This window comes from Panthera leo, chromosome A2 (genome assembly GCF_018350215.1).
Source record: "Panthera leo isolate Ple1 chromosome A2, P.leo_Ple1_pat1.1, whole genome shotgun sequence".
Taxonomy (NCBI): Eukaryota; Metazoa; Chordata; class Mammalia; order Carnivora; family Felidae; genus Panthera; species Panthera leo.
Genome location: NC_056680.1, coordinates 51,279,901 through 51,299,781, shown reverse-complemented (window position 1 = coordinate 51,299,781; position 19,881 = coordinate 51,279,901). Strand labels below are relative to the sequence as shown.

Here is a 19,881-nt window from a genome sequence, read left to right as displayed (position 1 = left end):
GAAATATTAACAAATATTAAATAAATATTTATAGCCTGGCAAGAAAGAACTTGGAGGCAGCAATGAAACTGGGCTTTCTGGTGGAACACAAGAGAGCTCCCCATTTTAGCTGGTGTACTACTATTTTACTTCTAATAAACAACAAGTAATTTCGTAGCATTCTTGTAACTAGATTACAGGTATAACTCAGAATAATGTGGAAATAAAATAAACATATATACAAAGTCAACATGAGTTTGATGGTGCCTTTTCCCTCTTTGTCTTATATCTATAGGATGACCAGAAAATTTTTAAAAAGCAGCCAGAATTTTCCTTTTGACTTTCTTTGGGAATTGTCCAGGAATTTGTCACTCCTCCAAAAATGTCACAAAGATTTTCTCATCTCAAGTAAAGATGGTCCTTAGAATAGGAAATATGTGATTTTAATTGGTAGAAGTGATGTGTTCACACCAATTTCCATTATTTCTCTGCATAAACCCCAACTGAATTCCATGTAATCCTTGACTTATGAAGGAAATTCAGAAAGAGGAATGAGGTAGTTCAGGCAGAACTTAAAACAATTTATTTGTAAAACTGGTACAATCCTAAATTCTAAAAGTTCCAAAACTAGCTCCCAAAGCCCAGTATCCATTCCACAGCATAGCACTGCCACGTTTGCCCAAGACCGATAAGTAATGCTACAGTGGAATCATGAGCCAAGGTCTTTGATGATGACAGACAACCTATGAAATTCAAATTTGGCGGATTCAGCAAAGCCCACCACCCCAGTGACAAAACAGGATGCTTCCAGTAAGGAAGGCAGACAGATTTCAAACCCTAAACACAAAACAGGAAGAGGCTAGCAGACATGGGGATGGGGCAGCAGTCTCTCTGTGGTCTAATCAGAGTCATCATCACTCTCATCACTATCTTGCTCCTTTTCTCCATCACTTACTTCATCTTCACCATCCTAAGGGGTAAAGGATAGTTAGATATTTTAGGTCATCTGAATAACCCCATGAATTACAAGACTGCTCCCATAGGATTTACTGTACTGTATCATCATTAAAACCAATGACGGGTGTTAAAACATTCATCTGAAAAAGGAATTGAGGCTCCCCTGTTATTTTTCTATTGTGACCTCTTAAGCCAAGACTATGGAGGAAGGCCACTGGGATAGCAACATATGACATTTTGCAACTGAACCAAATTCACAGGATTTTTACATAAGCCATGGTCCTCCACCTCTACTGCATGTGTGTGATATAGAACAAAGTAGGTACTCAATATAGAATGAAATGTTTGCTAACTTAAAAATTCTGGTGTAGGGGCTCTTGGATGGCTCAGTCGGTTGAGCGTCCGACTTTGGCTCAGGTCATCATCTCACTGTTCATGAATTCGGGCCCCACATCGGGCTCTGTGCTGACAGCTCAGAGCCTGGAGCCTGCTTCAGTTTCTGTGTCTCCCTCTCTGTCTCTGCCCTTCCCCTGCTCGCACTGTCTCTGTATTTCCAAAAAAAATGAATAAACATAAAAAAATAAAACAAAATAAAATAAAAATTCTGGTGTATCTTGGGCACCTGGGTGGCTCAGTCGGTTAAGCGTCCAACTTCAGCTCAAGTCATGATCCCGTGGTCTGTGAGTTCGAGCCCTGCATCGGGCTCTGTGCTGACAACTCAGAGCCTGAAGCCTGCTTTGGATTCTGTGTCTCCCTCTCTTTGCCCCTCCCTCCCTCACGCTCTGTCTCTGTCTGTCTCAAAAATAAACAAACATTAAAGAAAAATTGGGGGTGGGGAGGACCTGGTTGGCTTAGTCGGTTAAGCCCCCGACTTCAACTCAGGTCATGATCTCATAGTTTGTGAGTTTGAGCCCTACATCCAGCTCTCTGCTCTCAACACAGAGCCTGCTTCAAATCTTGTCTTCCTCTCTCTCAAAAACAAAGATTAAGAAAAAAAATTTTTTTTTAATTAAAATAATTCTGGTGTATCTCACCAGAGGAATTCAGCATAAAATTCTTTGGTCAGTAGGGGCACCTGAATGGCTCAGTCAGTTAAGCATCCGACTACTGCTCAGGTCATGATCTCACGGTTAGTGAGTTCAAGCCCCCAAGTTAGGCTCTGTGCTGACAGCTCAGAGCCTGAAGCCTGCTTTGGATTCTGTGTCTCCCTCTTTCTTTGCTCGTCCCCTGCTCTCTCTCTCTCTCTCAAAAATAAATAAACTTTAAAAAAATTAAAATCTTTAGTTTCCAGTTCTAATCTGGGAGGCTTGCTTAGGAGAAAGTACCAAACTAATAAGATACTGTTTCCAAAAATTTTTTATGAGAACAAGGTAGAGGTATACTATACAAATACAACAGAGGACCATGTAATAAGAGTATTTTTCATATTAAATGATCTTTCTGCATCAGCCTCAAATTGCATTATAGAGAGGCTTTACAGGAGGGGTTCTTAAATTTGAGCTTCTTGGTGTCTATAACCCACCTGAATTGTAACAAAATTTAATAAAAATATTCATTTTTCTTCAGCTTTCTGTAAAGTCCTGAAAATATCTGTAATAGCCCAGAAAAGAATAAGGACCCCTTCTCTTACTGTAGTCCTTAGTGATTGCAGCTTTTGATTCTGTGCTTTAGTTTCCACCAAATGCGTTCATGTTTCTATCTTATATATTCACAAAACATATTTAAATGGTTTAACTCATTCTTCTCAACACTCAGAGAACACCTGACTGCTTCTTTTTTCCTCTCTAAAATGGTTTTTTCAACTCGACAACATATGCCACAACTTGAGAGAGTCTTTTGGCCCCCACAGAATTTCACATAAAAACAGAAGCTTTTCTGGAGGCAATGGTGAAGAGCATAGAAGTCTTTGATTACAAATGTAAGCAGGGTGGGGTACCCGGCTGGCTTAGTCAGTGAGTTGCAACTCTTGATCTTGGGGTCATGAGTTCGAGCCCCATGTTGGGTGTAGAGATTACTAAAATAAATAAACTTAAAAAAAACACAAAACATAAGGGCGCTTGGGTGGCTCAGTCAGTTAAGCATCTGACTCTTGATTTCAGCTCAGGTCATTCTCACAATTGTGACATCAAGCCCCACATTGAGCTCTACACTAAGTGTGGAGCCTGCTTGCACTCTTTCTCTCTCTCTCTCTTTTTCAAAAATGTATAAACATTGGGGTGACTGGGTGGTTCAGTCAGTTAAGCATCTGACTTTGGCTAATGTCATGATCTTGCAGTTCCTGAGTTCAAGCCCCGCATTGGGCTCTACGCTGCTTCAGATCCTCTGTCTCCCCCTCTCTCTGCCCCTCCCCTGCTCCCACATGCACATTTGCTTTCAAAAATAAACATTAAAAAATATATAGGGGCACCTGGGTGGCTCACTCAGTTAACCATCCAACTCTTCTTTGGCTCAGGTCATGATTGCAGGTTCGTGAGTTTGAGACTCACACCGGGCTCTGTGCTGACAGCAGAGAGTCTGCTTGGGATTCTCTCTCTTTCCCTCTCTCTCTCCCTTGCTCATGTTCTCTCTCAAAATAAATAAATAAACTTAAAAAAAATAAAATGACAGGGGCGCCTGGGTGGCTCAGTCGGTTGAGCGGCCGACTTCGGCTCAGGTCACAATCTCACACTCCGTGAGTTCGAGCCCCGCGTCGGGCTCTGAGCTGACAGCTCAGAGCCTGAAGCCCATTTCAGATTCTGTGTCTCCCTCTCTCTGTGACCCTCCCCAGTTCATGCTCTGTCTCTCTCTGTCTCAAAAATAAATAAACGTTAAAAAAAAAAATATATATATATAAAAATAAAATAAAATGACAGACAAAAATAAAAGTAGTGCCGACTCACAAGGATTTAAGATAAAAAAAAAAAAAGCAAGTTCTATACTTTCTACTGACTTAACAAAATGCAACTGTCAACTGCACAGTCTGGGGCCTTACGCAGAGATACCTCTGTTGCTTTGCTCTTGGAGACCTGGGATGTTGTATTATCCTCACTCTCCTCGGCTGTGCTCTCCTGGGAATTCTGGGATAGTATCTCTTCACCCTAAATGCAGATGGGCCAAGAAAAATGGTGGGTTACAATAAACATATTTGGGGGCTCAAGGTGAGAAAGGCTTGGTTTGTAGATAACACAAGATATTCTAGCCATTCAAACATGGTCAAACACAGACACCAAACTGTGATCTAGTACCTAGAGAAGTGATAATCACACTTTCTGAGGTAAGTGTGGCTCCCATATAATATGTAGTTTTATAAGAAGTCTATTGTTGCATTCTAGTATCACACTAGATTTTACAAGGCCAGGATGTACTGGTGACTCATTTAATGTTGAGTATCATTCTAAAATTTCCCAAATACCTTAAGGTATATGACCACCAACACACCAACTACAAATGGCCATGTAGAAGCTGAACACTGCATACAAAGTGGTTTAAAGACATCAGCTTTTCATCATTTCTGTTTGGACTCAAATCCTGGCACCTCTCACTTACTGCTAAATGACTTTAGGTAAGTTACTTAACCTCTCTGAGCTTTACTCTTCTCAGGGAAACTACAGTATTGTTTTATTATAGTATTTTGTTTAATAGTATTGTGCAAGAGGCACCTGGGTGGCTCAGTTGGTTAAGTATCTGACTCTTGGTTATGGCTCCAGTCATGACCTCAAGGTTTCTGAGTTTGAGCCCCATACTGGGCTCTGCACTACCAGGGCGGAGCTTGTTAGGGGTTCTGTTTCCCTCTCGCTCTGCCCCTCCCCTGCTCGTTCTTTATCTCTCTCTCAAAATAAATAAACTTAAAAAAAAAACAACAGTACAGCGGAAATAACAGTACCTCATAAAGCACATGTGAAAAAAGGAAACTAATTCTCTGGGGTGCTATTCTTTTCATATATGAGATTATAAAACCCTGAACTATTGTATATGTGAATGAGAAGGACTTGTACCCTATATGACAATTTCTGGGGCGCTGGGGTGGCTCAGTCCGTTAAGTGTCCAACTTTGGCTCAGGTCATGATCTTGCCATTCATGAGTTTGAGACCTGAGCTGTCAGCACAGAGCCTGGAGCCTGCTTCAGATTCTGTATCTCCCTCTGTCTCTGCCTCTTCCCCACTCACACACTCTGTCAGACAGGTGAAAGACCTTAGAAATATTTACTTGTTAAAAATAGGCAGAGAATAATTTCAGAAATAAGACAGACTGGTTAGGGGAAAAAAAAAACCAAAATAACTTTTTAAAAAGTCTGTCCATATAAAAAAATGTTGTGAATCTACCCTCAGTAGATTCTCAACAGGAGCCCACTCTGGTTGAGGAGAGAGGTTTTACTGATCTGGCTCTTCTATCTCTGAGCCCTTGTTATTATCAGTGGCATGTTTTGGTGCCTTTGCTGGCTATGATGAGGGGTGGAGCCCATGACTAAGACCATAAGCAATCTGCCCTAACTTTAAGAGCAAAATGGCCATAGCCTTAAGAGAAAACAGTCTTGAGAGAACAGGGCTCAGTTGACCTCCTTGACATACCTTCTGATGCTCTCACAAAGAACAGGAGTAGATTATCACTGGCATGCCCCTAGGCTTACCTGCAAGTCCCGGTTTTTGAGGTTGCCCAGCCAGAAAGCCTCCCTGCAATTGTTGAAGATGAGCATGGCTTTCACTCTGCAAACTAACAGCTCCAGCGTCTTTTTGAGCAAAGGCACGTGTTTGGTGAGTTTCATGTCCTGGTGAATCTGAACAGAAACCAATGCACCCAACTCACTTGGACTATCATTCTTTCACATTCCTACACAGAAACTTGTGAATTCCTGATATCGTGAACACTAAAATATAGCACAGGTCCTCCCAGTACAGGCCAGAGACACATTTCTGTTAAACAGCCATCTCTAAAGAGAATGGCAGCTCTCCTTCAAGCTAAAAGAGCCTAGAAGACCTAACACCGACACCTTAGGTTCTTCTTCATAACCTCTTATTGACTAATTATCAAGGAATTCACCTAAAATATTCTTGAATGTGTATTATACTGATAGTAAACAACAGAGTATCCCTTATAACTCCACTGTTCAGCACCTTCTAAAGTTAGAACGAAGTGAAGAAGTGAGCCATAGGAACTGGATTGAAGAATTATTTGGTTTGCCTGTGACTACAGAGCTCTGTGGTTCTGTATTCCTTCAGACAAAAAGTGACAATGGTTCAACTGTAGGCTTCAAGTGGAAAAATCCTCTAATGGTAAAATGTTCTCACAAGAGACAGATGTGTTCTTTGACAAGTTAGTAGAGCCTGAAAAGCTCTACAGATGGTTGCTTTTAGAACCACCTCTTGTCTCTAGCAGAAAATCATCACTTATATAACATTCCTCCCACCCAGAGTACTTTATAGCAGCAACACATCCACCAACATTCTCTATCTCTCACCAAAGAGAAGCTTCTACAGGAAATAGTGCTATGGAGTTTGAGTCAAACTTCAGAGCCAGAAACTCCTCTCTATGTGATTGCCCAATTTCAACTAGCAACTAAGGATCTGACCACTCTGAATTAAACTGTCTCTGGACACACACAGTCTCAAAAATAAAGACTCAGGAAGGGTAAAAAAGGATGAAGGAAGTGGAGCCCATGGATCTCTTGATCACACGGAGATTAAGCCAACAGGCAGGATGATGCAATGACTTGCTCTCCCCTCTTACCTTGGAATGCCCACACAGATGATGAAGCAGCCTCGTATCCAATTGGAAGGTTTCCAGTAAGCTCAGAACATCTTCCTACAACCAACAAAATTCATAAATACCATATTAAATGCTCTCATTTCATTCTAGATGCAACCAAGGGCTCCAAAGAGGATAAACCTTGCAGGTCCCAGCCTTGTATTGGTAATGATCTCAATTTGGCCCTCAAAGTGAGGACTAACTAGCTATCCTTCCCTTTCTCTTTCTAGGTTATAAGGAGGAACCAACCAAATACTGTGAGAGTGTCTTGCAAACTTGCTAAATATGTGTAAGGAATCATCCTTTGTTTTTATCCTTATTTCACTACTCTAACCCTGAATCTCACTTGGCCAAAAAAACTCTCCAGACTATCCATTACAATAGCAAAAAGTTTATGACACAATGAGCTGTTTACTACTATTACTATTATTATTATTGTTATTTCTGAGGGTAGACCTAGAGAAATGCAAAGGAATAAGCAAATGACACACTGATCCATGAGGTGCTGGGAATGCAGCAACACAATAAAATCAAGCTAAAAGGAACAACTACCCCCAGATCTGGAGTAAAAGTAGAAAGGTGGGTTTAAATCAGAGTGGGTCTGAGGAGTTTAGCCTACTTTGAAATATTTGGTCCAATATGGGCATCTTTGGTGACAGCTGAAGTGGACCAAAGGAGTAGAATGGTGGCCCAGATCCTAGGAATGGGACCACCCCCATTCCGGGCTCAGGAGTCACCATGGATGTATCTTCTGAGTAACTGTACAGAGCACACCTTTCTTCTGTGTTCTCAGTTCTTACCCGGTGTTTTCTAAAACTGAAGTCTAGGAGTGGCATACACTGCTTCAGAAATGCTTCCACAAAGAGACGTCCATACTGAAGAAGAGAAGAGACACACTGGTGATGACCTCTGTTGAGGTCTTTCACCAGAACGGCCCCTGCCTGAGGTAGCATAGCATCACCCAGCCCAGGGGCTTTATCTTATTTTTGTATATAAAAAATAAGCAGGGAGGAATCCAAAAGGTTAATTTGGAGAATGTAAGTTTAATTCAAAAACTAAATGGGCCTGCTAACTAAGCCTCAGAGTTAGGCAAACTTACCTACCCTAGACACAGACAATGAACAGAAGCCTTGATCCATGTAAGAATGAGAGCACAGAAAACAGAGGAGGACCGCATCTCCCTAAGGACCACTTACACCCAAAAGGAAAAAGGTATAGAGATGAGGAAGCACATAATCAACTGCCAAATTTAATAATCAGATAAACCACTCTCCCTACTCACCCATCTCCCACACTGGGCCAGGGCAGAGAGAGTAAAGAGGAAGAGAGGGACTAGAAGATAACAAGAATAAGGTGCTATTCACTTGGAAGGAACCATCAGGAGTCGGAAAGACACATTCTCCCAATAACATTCCCTAGCTCCTGACCCGTCATCAAATCTAAGGCTAATATGGGCTCTCCTCTTGGGAGAGGAGTTCAGTGGTTATCAGGATACCAGCTTCCACATTCATGAGGCCAGCGATGGGCTTTAAAAAGAGCAATCACCCACCCCTCCTTCCTCCCTGTTGCCTGGGAAGGAATGGCAGGAGTGACTTTTGTTCTTAAAGTCAGCCGCCCTGAATCTACTCCTGCTAGTTCTAAGACTCAAACCAAAAATTTTCAAACTCATAGCAAAATTAGCTTCTCTAGTCATCCAGCTAGTATGGGAAAACATATCCATTGTCTTTTCTAAACTACCACCTGTTAGCACAGATTCTGAAAATTCTGGCTTGTGGACAAAGTATTAAGCAACTCCTTTCTGCTAAGGCCATCTCTAGAGATCCACAGGAACAATAAATACTAACGAAGGCCAGGTCATTTTCTCACCTTCAAACATACATGCAGAACAGGACGACTATCAAACACCTGGAGACACAAAAGACAAGAAACCAAAGCTGAGGTCTGCTCCTTTGAGCACCCCCAGCCTCTTCCCCATTGTGCAAATCACAGCTCTGGGCGGTGTAGAGAATTCTAAAATGAAAAAGGCATGTCAATGGTTAATTACAAAACAGAAATTAAAGTAATCACCATCACTGAAATTCAAAAAAAAGGAAGAGGGAAGCAAAGAAGAGTAAGAAATTTACTCTAACTCAGGGATATTAACTCAGGGATATTAAGATGGCATTGTAGAGGTCCAAACCTTGAAGTGAAGCCTTAAGACAGATGGACTGAGAGGCAGAAAGGCGAGAGAATGACATTCTGAGCTGGGAGAATACCCTAGCAAAATCATGGAGTTGGTGAGAGTACACATTGTGTTTGAGGGATAAAGAAGGCATTCAGGATTGGAAAAGGGAGCTAGTGGGAATGTACTCAGATCACAGAGGACCCAAGACAAGGTGAGATCTGTTTAATAGTACTGTGGCACAGACAGAGAAAGAGGAAGGAAGAGAAGGAAAAAGACATTGCCTTTTCAGAGAAGAAGGGGTTATCCAGGATGGGTAGAGGGATAAGGGAAGACAGGGAAGAACAAACCCCAAGGAAGGGTGGGGAAAGGAGCAGGAAGGTCCATTTTGGAAGCCAGGACCCTTGTTGGTTTCTATAGTTAGCTGGTGAGGTGGGTCAAGGAGCCTCCACATTCACCTTTATTAGGTTGATGAGGATACTGAAGTCTCGAACAGCCATGTTCCAGTAGAGGAGCTTCTCTTCATGAATCTGGGGGTAATCAAATATACAGGCACTTCTGAATCAGCCAAGTACTTCTATTATTGTATTCCCAATAATATATGGGTCTTGGATTACAAAGCTATTCAGAGATTAATTTAAGCCAATTATTCTTTCAGAGATCTTACCAGTGCACCCACAAGATGGCTCTGAGGCCCGCATACATATAACACTAAGGTACCTCAGAGAGAGTTTCTAAAAAGAAAACTCCTCTTCAGTAACGTCTAAATAGGAAAAAGCCTCTGTAACACACCTGCTGGTGTTCAGATCCCTGTGGCTTCTCTGATACCTATGCTGTCAGCAGTCTAGCTCAGCTCTGGTTAGCGGACTGCCAAGGCCCAGCGTGACAGCATCTTAAACAGGCCTGCTCACCTCATACCAGCTCACAAGCAGCAAGCTGCCAGGCATGGGACCAAAGACATTTTTTCCAGGGCTATGGCTTATGGAGAAGCCTGAGCATTCCCTTGGGAAGTAGCCAGGGAATACAGAACCCAATCCTCTCTCAAACTGACAGGAAAGAAATTAAGCCAAGAGTTCTTTGAAAAAGAATCCTGGATCTCTGTAACTCAAAGGAAGTAGCTTAGAAGAAAACCTGGACCCAAGAAATAGAAGACACAGAAGCTTCCTAGTTAGTCAGGTCTACCTCTTGTGCTGGGAGTATCTGACCCACCTGTTGCGAGTCTGCTGCTGTGCCAGCCTGAAGACCTTTCACTGTCTTCTCTAGTTCAGCCATCATCACTCGGAAGAAAATGACAAAGGTGTGCCTAAAAGGGGAAAATATGCACACCCACACAAGGATGACTAGTTAGATAGAACTTCCTAGGAAGAAGCCAAGGAACCAAAAATCATTTCCTTCTCCACCTCTCTGAATTTCCTTTCACTAGGGTCCACTGTAAAAGAATGGGGGTGGGGGTTGAAAGGATTAAAAAAGGAGTCCAAGAAGATGGCCTGTGAAACAATGGAATTAACTTTATGAAGGGAAACGGTGTAGTGGCATGGAAAGAGCCATGAAGTGGTGGTAAAAAGATCTGAATTCAAGTTCCTAGTTCCATAATTACTGCATGTGTAAGTCTGAGTAAGTTCCCTGTCTAACGCTCATTTTCCTCATCACTACAACAGGGATAATGATACCTACTCACAGAATCGATGAAAGGATTAAATGACATAAAGAATGTGAAAGTAATTTATAAACTTTGTATGAGACAAAAAACCCACTGAGATGTACACATGATTGGATACTATAATCATTTTATCCTAAAGGTGGTTAAAATATTAGTCTCACTTTTAAAGGATGAAAGTACTAACAAGACACATTTGGTGACTAAATATTTATTGTCTTTGAAGACTCTACTGAAAATTCATTCGTCACTAAGGTCCTTTCACATGGGTTGATTGAGAACCCCTTGGAAAGAATGCACAGTATACGTTCTATGTGTTGAATGAATTACTGTACCTACCATCTGTAATAGAATTAGATGAAGGGTAAGGTGGTTATTTGGAAACCACATACATTGGACAATGTGATTCTAACTTAGGGAAAGAACTGGAAGAGAGAACTCCTTTACCTGGTTAGGGTGGGGAATGTGGAGGAAGATCCATCTTTAGGAGAACTGATCAGTTCTGGGACACCAACCCCAGCAATCTCCTCTATGGCCTTCAGAACACTGTCTGTATGCTCCAGGTAGATGCTGCATTGAGAGCAATAGGAGTATGAACACATGTTACAGAATTCCTAAATCAAGATTTCCTTCTTGAGATATCACCAGCTATTGAGCTTTACAATAACTACTAGCATTTATTCTTTAAAAAAAATTTTTTTTAATATTTATTTTTGAGAGAGACAGAATATGATTGGGGGAGGGGCAGAGAGAAAGACAGAGAATCTGAAGCAGGCTCCAGGCTCAGAGCTCTCAGCAGTGCCTGACATGAGGCTTGAACCCACAAACTGTTGAGATCATGACCTAAGCCAAAGTGGGACACTTAACCGAGCCACCCAGGCACCCCTAGCATTTATTCTTAATAAGATGAAAATTCCAGACAATTGTCAGGAGGTAAAGGAAATGATGTTTTAATTGGAAATACAGTTAGACACTTTGGAAGTGATGGGTGAGTCTTGGATATGGTAGGCAATACATAACGACATAACTCTGGGGACGCCTGGGTGGCTCGATCGGTTAAGTGTCCAACTCTTGACTGTGTCTCAGGTCATGATTTCACAGTTTGTGAGATTGAGCTCCACATCCAGCTCCCTGTTGACAGTGTAGAGTCTGCTTGGGATTCTCTCTGCCTCTCCCCTACTCATGCACTCTTTCTCTCTCTCAAAATAAATAAATAAACTTAAAAAAAAAATTACAAAACTCTGGTTAACAAGGCACAATACAACTACAGACTCCTCCCTTTTCTCCTCTATAATTTAATAATAAGGAACTAGCTGACAATATAAAACAGAACTAGAGGATCTTACAATCTACATATTCCAAATTGTTAATTATTTTATTTTTCAAGTATAATCAACATATCATGTCACATTAGTTTCAGCTGTATGATACAATTATCCAACTTTTTGTTAATTTCAAACCTACTTCATGGTTTCCAAGTTCCCCCTAACCACAGTAATTCCTCAGTCTTTGACCAGGCAAGAGATCCCAACAGTGACAAAATGGACTATTTGGCTCATGTAAGGAAACCGAGGCTCTCACCTGAGCAAAGTATGGAGCTGCTCAGTAGAGATGCTGCTCTTCTCTTTCTCCCCACTTGGCCATACCCGACAGAGGAACTGTTTGGCTAATGAAGCTGTTGGAGAAACAAGACAAACGCATTTCACGCATGGAAAATTGACCAAACTCTTGTTTTCCAGTCTTTTGGGGGGTGATTAATGATCAAAAGGATTATTATTATTTACTTTACTTTTGAGAGAGAGAGAGAGAGAGAGAGAGAGAGAGAGAAAGAGAGAGAGAGAAAGATCGTGAGCAGGGGGAGCAGCAGAGAGGGAGGGGGATAGAGGATCAGAACGGGACTCTATGCTGACAGCAGAGAGACCCATGTGGGGCTCGAATTCATGAACTGTGAGATCATGACCTGAGCCAAAGTCATACACTTAACCAACTGAGACACACAGGCACCCCAAAAGGATTATTATTTTTTTTTTTATATTTACTATGAAGTTCCTAGTCTAACAGACAATTTGAAAAAAGCTGCCATGGGTTCCTGCTCCAGTGGTCCTTCTACCAGAAATAAACCTAAGACTCAACACGTTCCGCCCTCTTACCCTGTCCTGACACACACAAACATAAACTGAATAGACACACACTGCTGAGCAGTAGGAAAACCAATCTTATTCCTCCTGGGCAGACCAATAAGCCATGGCAACCTCAGATTCACACCAAACGCTCCCCTTGAAATTAACAGGAAGTAATAAAAGGTTTGTTTTGCATTTTCTTCTGGTGTTCTGTCTGTACTGCCAATTAGGATGTATAAATCAATGAGCTGCATTCTAAGAGCTATGACCAAAGATAAAGATTAGGAATGGGGCTCAGCTTTTCTTTAAACTTAATCTTGATTTGTTCTCCTTCTCCCACCCATTTTATTTACCTTGTAGTTTGTATCTCTTTTTGTCAAATATCTCAGATGATTTACCAAAAAAAAAAAAAGACATGAATAAACAGAAGGCAAACAGAAAATTACCTAGCCAACTGAACTAACCCAATCAGACTAAGCAATGTCAGCAGAGATCAATCATAGTTCCTTGATATAGCAAGAGGGCACACCCACAGTTATGGGGGGGATTTACATGTAAAACGTACAAGTTCCTAAGAAGCACTAAGTTTACAAACTTGAATTATTAATCCTATTTGTGGAAAAAAAAAAAAAAAGATGAGCTGAGTCCATCACCAATTTTTTCTTTGTTCTTAGTAGCTGTAGATTTCTCCAAAATGACCATCAAAAGTCTGATGAGATAAAGAGCACACTGGAAATTGGGAATGCTGTGAGAGAAATTCTGCAAGTAATTGAAGCTCTGGCTGTAAAGGAGACAACAAAACAAAAAAGATACCACAAATATTACAGATATGTCTAAATTCATGAGTTGTTCAAGTCCACTTATGTATTTAATGGTCTAATCATTTTCAGGTGCTTTTGTGGCCATCACCTTTCAGGACCCTGATAGGGAACTGTAACCTTGTATGAAGAAAGCCAGGGCAGAACAGAGCCCCGTGGATGGAATGCTGGCCTTGAAGAGTCACGTACACCAGAGACCCAAATAGGAGTCTATGCCATGCTTGTATGAGCAACCCTGGACAAATTATTTGCTCTTTAAGGCCTAGGGCAACACAATGAGAATAAGGCTTAAATTCTACATTTATAGGGACAAGAGAAAGGAAATTATAAGGCAGAGAAAGCAGAGCTTTTAAATAAGCGTGCCATATATGGTCAGTTTTCATTGTACTGAAATAATGGGAGATAGGGAGTCACAATTAATTCAAATTAATTCAAAATTGTAGTTGAAATAAAACTACAGTCAACTCTCTGATTGACTATGGAAAGGAAGTCAAACAAATTTAAAAGCACTATATTTAAAACAAAGTAAGGTCTTGCCTGATAGGGATGATAAATAATGACTGCAGACCCAAAGACAGCATAGAGTAGGTTAGAGAAACACCAAATTACTCGGGGAGAAGCTGGGATAGGATGCTGGGAGCCATGCTTCTTAGATCTCCTCACCTCCTTCCTCCACTGCCTGCCCTCAGCCTAGGCTTCTCTTCTTCCAAGATGGAGAGAAGATCAGTGGTAACTACTGCTACCTAACTACCCTACCGTACTAAAAGACAGAGTAGGTTCCTGGATAATCAAGAGTTCACTACAGATTACTAGTGTTTTCAAGATCATTACCTGAAAAGGCAAACTTTGGGGATGAAGGATGCACAAAGATTTAGTAGGACTGTTCAACAGTTTCTAATGTTTCAGGGTTTATCTGAATACGTACGTGACGAAGTTCATATAACTGAGGAAAAGCAGCTGAAAACACCGATTTCTCTCACGACTATTGGGAGACACCCAAGTGGTTTCCAAAAAATATTGCTAATCTTGTTCTAGGAGTTTCTTGGGACAACACTCCGTAATATGTAGTCTGGCCCACCTGAGCAATTCCTCCAAGGCTTGGTCAGGTTCTCCTTGCTTCAGTCGGTTAGTAAGGACCTCAAGGGCTGAGTACAGTAAATGAACACAATGAGGCTGAAAAAATCCATTCCTAAGGGAAAGTCAAGGTAAGACGGTTGAGCTTAGTTTTAGGAAGATTGCTTGGACAGCATTTGAGAATCCTGGCTTCCAGGCTATACCATCAACAAGTTAATGGAGAAAATGGAGAACTAGAGCACTGAAAGTACCCAGGTGACCAATTCAGTCACAGCTCTGAACCTCATATTACAAATTAAAGTGCACCTAAAACAGTCTTGCCTTAAGGACCCAACAGTCCTCCTAGGTTTTTTTCTTTTTAAAAACTTTTTTTAGGGGCGCCTGGGTGGCGCAGTCGGTTAAGCGTCCGACTTCAGCCAGGTCACGATCTCGCGGTCCGTGAGTTCGAGCCCCGCGTCAGGCTCTGGGCTGATGGCTCGGAGCCTGGAGCCTGTTTCCGATTCTGTGTCTCCCTCTCTCTCTGCCCCTCCCCCGTTCATGCTCTGTCTCTCTCTGTCCCAAAAATAAATAAAAAACGTTGAAAAAAAAAAAAAATTTAAAAACTTTTTTTAGTAATTATTTTTGAAAGAGAGACACAGCATGAGCAGGGGAGGGGAAGAGAGAAAGGGAGACACAGAATCTGAAGTAGGCTCCCGGCTCTCACCTGTCAGCACAGAGCTCGACGCTGGGCTCAAACCCACAAAATGCAACATCATGACCTGAACAGAAGTTGGAGACTGAGCCACCCAGGTGCCCCCTTCATTTTCAAGAAAAAAAAAAGCTCTCCTTCATACCTTACACTTTAGAGAAAGTCTCACCCTTCCTCCCCAGAAAAACCAGGAATAACTTGGTCAACTGTTAAATCAGTGTCAAATCCACAGAAGTGCTCAATAAAAAACTTACTCCTTGGGGCGCCTGGATGGCTCAGTCATTAAGTATCTGACTTTGGCTCAGGTCATAATATCACGGTTTGAGTGAGCTCAAGCTCTGCTTTGGGTGAACATGAGCCACACACTTCAGGTAAAATCACGAATGCCACTTTGGGTGAGCCCTGCTTTTCTTTCTTTCTTTTCTTTCTTTCTTTCTTTCTTTCTTTCTTCCTTCCTTCCTTCCTTCCTTCCTTCTTTCCTCTCTCTCTCTCTTTCTCTCCCACTTTTCTTTCTTTCTTTCTTTCCTTTTCTTTTCTCTTTTCTTTTCTTTTCTTTCTCTCCCTCCCTCCCTCCCTCCCTCCCCCGCCTCTCCTGGGATTCTCTCTCTCCCTGCCCCTCACTCACCTGTGCCCTCTTTATCAAAAAACAAAAACAAAAACAATTACTCCTTCTTCTAGAAGTCTTGACAATTCTATCTTCAGATTATCTCCTACTGTCCCTTCCTTCCCAAGCCTAGGCCACCCTATAAAGCAGGCCCTTATCATCACATATGTAGATCAGACACCTTTTGATTGATCTTTCTGCATCCCTTTCCAATCTGTCTTGCACACTGCTGCCAAAAGGATTTTTCTAAAACAGTGATTTCATTATATCCTTGCTCTGATCATAAAACCAAAATTGCTTCTCTGTACAACATTCAAATTCTTCTGACCTTTAAGACCCAGCACGATCTGAACCCCTAGATCTTCTACTCCTCTAGGAACATCTCCACATCACCAGTGGTAGTCCTTCTGTCTTGCAACAAATGTATTCTGAGGGCCTATCATAGGTCAAGTTTTGGGGGGTAACAGCTTATTGAGATAGACCTGACATCCGATAAACTGCATGTATGTAAAATGTTGATCAGTTTGCTCAGGTGACATATATAAAACCATGAAACCAACACTACAATGAAAATAATGAACAGGGCACCTGGGTGGCTCAGTCGGTTGAGCGTCCGACTCTTGAATCTGGCTCAGGTCGTGATCCCAGGATTATGGGATCGAGGCCTGTATTAGGCTCCATGCTGAGCGTAGAACCTGCTTGAGATTCTCTCTCTGCCCCTTCCCCAACTCACGTCGTCTCTTAAAAAAAAGGAGGGGGGGAAACATATCCATTACCCCCAGGAGTTTACTTATATTCCTTTGAAATCCATCCTTCACTCCATCCCCCCACCCGGCAATAGGCAACCATTGATCTGTTTCTGTCACTACAAGATTATATGCTTTTCCTTAGAGTTCTATATAAATGGAATCAAATGTTATATACTCTTATGTCTTGCTTTCTATTCAGTAGAATTCTTTTTTTTTCATCTATGTTGTTGTGTGTAGTATTCCATCATATGAAAATTTGTTTATCCATTTACCAGTTGGTGCACATTTGTGTCTAGTTTGGGGCTATCACAAATAAAGTTGCTATAAACATTTGTACACAAGATTTCGTGTAGATTAGACATATGCTTTCATTTCTCTTGAGTAAATACCTAGCAGTAGAATGGCTGGGTTTTGTGGTAGGTGTATATCTTTTTTTTTTATATATATATAACTTGTTTTATTTTTTTAAATTTACATCCAAATTAGCATATAGTGCAATAATGATTTCAGGAGTAGATTCCTAAGTGCCCCTTACCCACTTAGCCCATTCCCCCCCCCCACCCTAACCCCTCCCGTAACCCTGTTTGTTTTCCATATTTATGAGTCTCTTGTTTTGTCCCCCTCCCTGTTTTTATATTTTTGTTTCCCTTCCCTTATGTTCATCTGTTTTGTCTCTTAAAGTCCTCATATGAGTGAAGTCATATGATTGTCTTTCTCTAATTTCACTTAGCATAATACCCTCCAGTTTCATCCACATAGTTGCAAATGGCAAGATTTCATTCTTTTTGATTGCCAAGCAATACTCCATTGTGTATGTATGTATGTGTGTGTGTGTGTGTGTGTGTGTGTGTGTATATATATATACACACACACACACACACACCACATCTTCTTTATCCATTCATCCATCGATGGACATTTGGGCTCTTTCCATACTTTGGCTATTGTTGACAGTGCTGCTATAAACATGGGGGTGCATGTGCCCCTTCGAAACAGCACACCTGTATCCCTTGGATAAATGCCTAATAGCACAACTGCTGGGTTGTAGGGTAGTTCCATTTTCAGTTTTTTGAGGAACCTCCATACTGTTTTCCAGAGTGGCTGCACCAGCTTGCATTCCCATACATCTAACTTTTTAAGGAACTACAAAGCTGTTTCAAAATTGGGTGCACCATTTTACTTTTCCACCAGCAACATGTCAGAGTTCTAGTTACCCCATGTCCTCACTAATACTGTAAGTCTTTTTAATTCAGCTGTGCTGTAATTTTAACTTGGAATTCCTTTTTTTTTTTTTTTTTTAATGTTTATTTATTTTTGACAGAGAGAGACAGAACATGAGCAGGGTAAGGGGCAGAGAGAGAGGGAGACACAGAATCGGAAGCAGGCTCCAGGCTCTGAGCTGTCAGCATGGAGCCTGATGAGGGGCTCAAACTCACAGACTGCGAGACCATGACCTGAACCAAAGTCAGATGCTCAACCGACTGAGCCACCCAGGAGCCCCAACTTGGAATTCCTTAATAACTAATACTATTGAATATTTTTGCATTACTTATTTGCCACCCATACATATCCTTGATGAAACATCTGTTCAAATCTTTTGTCAGGCACCGTTCTTAAGTACTGAGGATATAATAACGATTGGTTTCAGCTCCCAAGGAGCTCATGGTCTAGCAAGGAAGACAGATTAACAAGCAATTACAATAAAATGTGCTAAATTTTACCATAAGAGGATACCAGAGTATTTTTTTTAAGTTTATTTATTTATAACCTCTACACCCAATATGGGGCTTGAACTCATGACCCTGAGATCAAGCGCCACATGCTCCACAGCCTGAGCCAGCCAGGGCCCTGAGAATACCAGAGAATTAGGAAAAAATTAGGGGTTAGAGAGGGAGGAAGGAGGCTTACTTGTCCTAGGGGTTGAGACAACGGTTCTGAGGAAATGAAGTTTAAATCTAGATCTCAGGGGCGCCTGGGTGGCTCAGTCGGTTAAGCGTCCGACTTTGGCTCAGGTCATGATCTCGCGGTCCATGAGTTCGAGCCCCGCGTCGGGCTCTGTGCTGACAGCTCAGAGCCTGGAGCCTGTTTCAGATTCTGTGTCTCCCTCTCTCTCTGACCCTCCCCCATTCATGCTCTCTCTCTGTCTCAAAAATAAATAAATATTTTTAAAAAACTAAAAAAAAATAAAAAATAAAAAATAAAAAATAAATCCAGATCTCAGAGATGAATTAGAAAAGACTGGTGATCAAGGAAGATAGGGATCCTTATAGAAGGATGAGTATGCGTGAAGTCTTCCAGGTGAAAGTAATATAAGATGCTGAAATTAGTTCCATATAGCTGGAGGGCAGAGTGTAAAACAATGAGTGGAAGAGCAGGAATCAGATAATAAGATGCCTTAGAAATAAGGTAAAAGTGTTTGCACTCAAGAAAAATCTAAGGACAACCAGAACCAAAGTTGGGATAGAATAAGGTTGGGTTTACACTGGAAAGACCACTCTGATGTGTGAACAAAAGGACTGAGCGAGGGCAAATGGAAGCAGAGACCAACTGTGAAACTAGTCCAGGTGAGAGATGATGTGAGTCTCAAAGCAGTGCAGAAGGAGAGGAACAGATAGCTAGATGGCTATTTAGATGTTATTTAAAGATAAAATTAACAGGATTTGGTGACCCAATGTGGAAGAGACAGGAACAAAGAGTAACTTCTGGTTTCTGGTTCAGACAACTGGCGGTGCCATCTACATAGCTGGGCAAGGCCGAAGGAGCAGTGGTGAAGATGATAAATGTCATTTTGGATGTGATGTGTCTGAGATGTCATCGACACATCTAAGGAAGCATTGAGTAGGCAGTTGGATATAAATGCTTATAGCTCAGAAGATAAATTTCAGCACAAATTTAAGCTTGGGTGAGGCTGCCCAGAAAGCCTCTATACGAGAAGAGAGGAGCCAGGGCCCAGCCCCGAGGAGCAAAAGCAATTAAGAGATGTGTCTTCTTCATTTCTACTTTCATCCATGCCATGCCTTGCAGCCCATTCCTTTACCTCCCAAAGGCCATCTATTCTTCAGGGTCCCATGAAGTCCCATTCCTTCCGCAAAGTATCTCTAAATACCCTAGCTCAAAATGTATTCAGCTCTTTAACATATAACCTGGAATTTATCTACAAGTTGTTTAGTAACAACTTTATTTTTAAAGTTTTATTTATTATTTATTTTGATAGAGAGAGAGAGAGAGAGAGAGAGAGAGTGTGTGTGTGTGTGTGTGTGTGTGTGTGTATGTGTGGGCCTGCACAAACAGAGGAGGGGCAGAGAAAAGGGGAAAGAGAATCCCAAGCAGGCTCCAAGCCATCAGTGCAGATT

At 41.5% G+C, this 19,881-nt stretch overlaps 1 protein-coding gene across 2 annotated transcripts in view; it reads right to left on the bottom strand.

Annotated features, from left to right (window-relative positions):
- Positions 1-539: 539 nt before the first annotated feature.
- FANCD2 (FA complementation group D2) overlaps positions 540-19,881 on the bottom strand; it is a 62,639-nt gene continuing 43,297 nt past the window's right edge. For both annotated transcript variants that reach the window (XM_042910672.1, XM_042910674.1), the window contains 12 exons: positions 14,492-14,602; positions 13,249-13,376; positions 12,057-12,150; positions 10,923-11,045; positions 10,028-10,121; positions 9,277-9,348; positions 8,524-8,562; positions 7,458-7,532; positions 6,640-6,714; positions 5,543-5,689; positions 3,918-4,013; positions 540-949 (listed from right to left, as the gene is read on the bottom strand). In XM_042910672.1, coding sequence (XP_042766606.1) covers positions 878-949; positions 3,918-4,013; positions 5,543-5,689; positions 6,640-6,714; positions 7,458-7,532; positions 8,524-8,562; positions 9,277-9,348; positions 10,028-10,121; positions 10,923-11,045; positions 12,057-12,150; positions 13,249-13,376; positions 14,492-14,602 — 1,126 coding nt within the window. In that variant the 3' untranslated portion in view covers positions 540-877. The remainder of the gene's footprint in view (positions 950-3,917; positions 4,014-5,542; positions 5,690-6,639; positions 6,715-7,457; positions 7,533-8,523; positions 8,563-9,276; positions 9,349-10,027; positions 10,122-10,922; positions 11,046-12,056; positions 12,151-13,248; positions 13,377-14,491; positions 14,603-19,881) is intronic.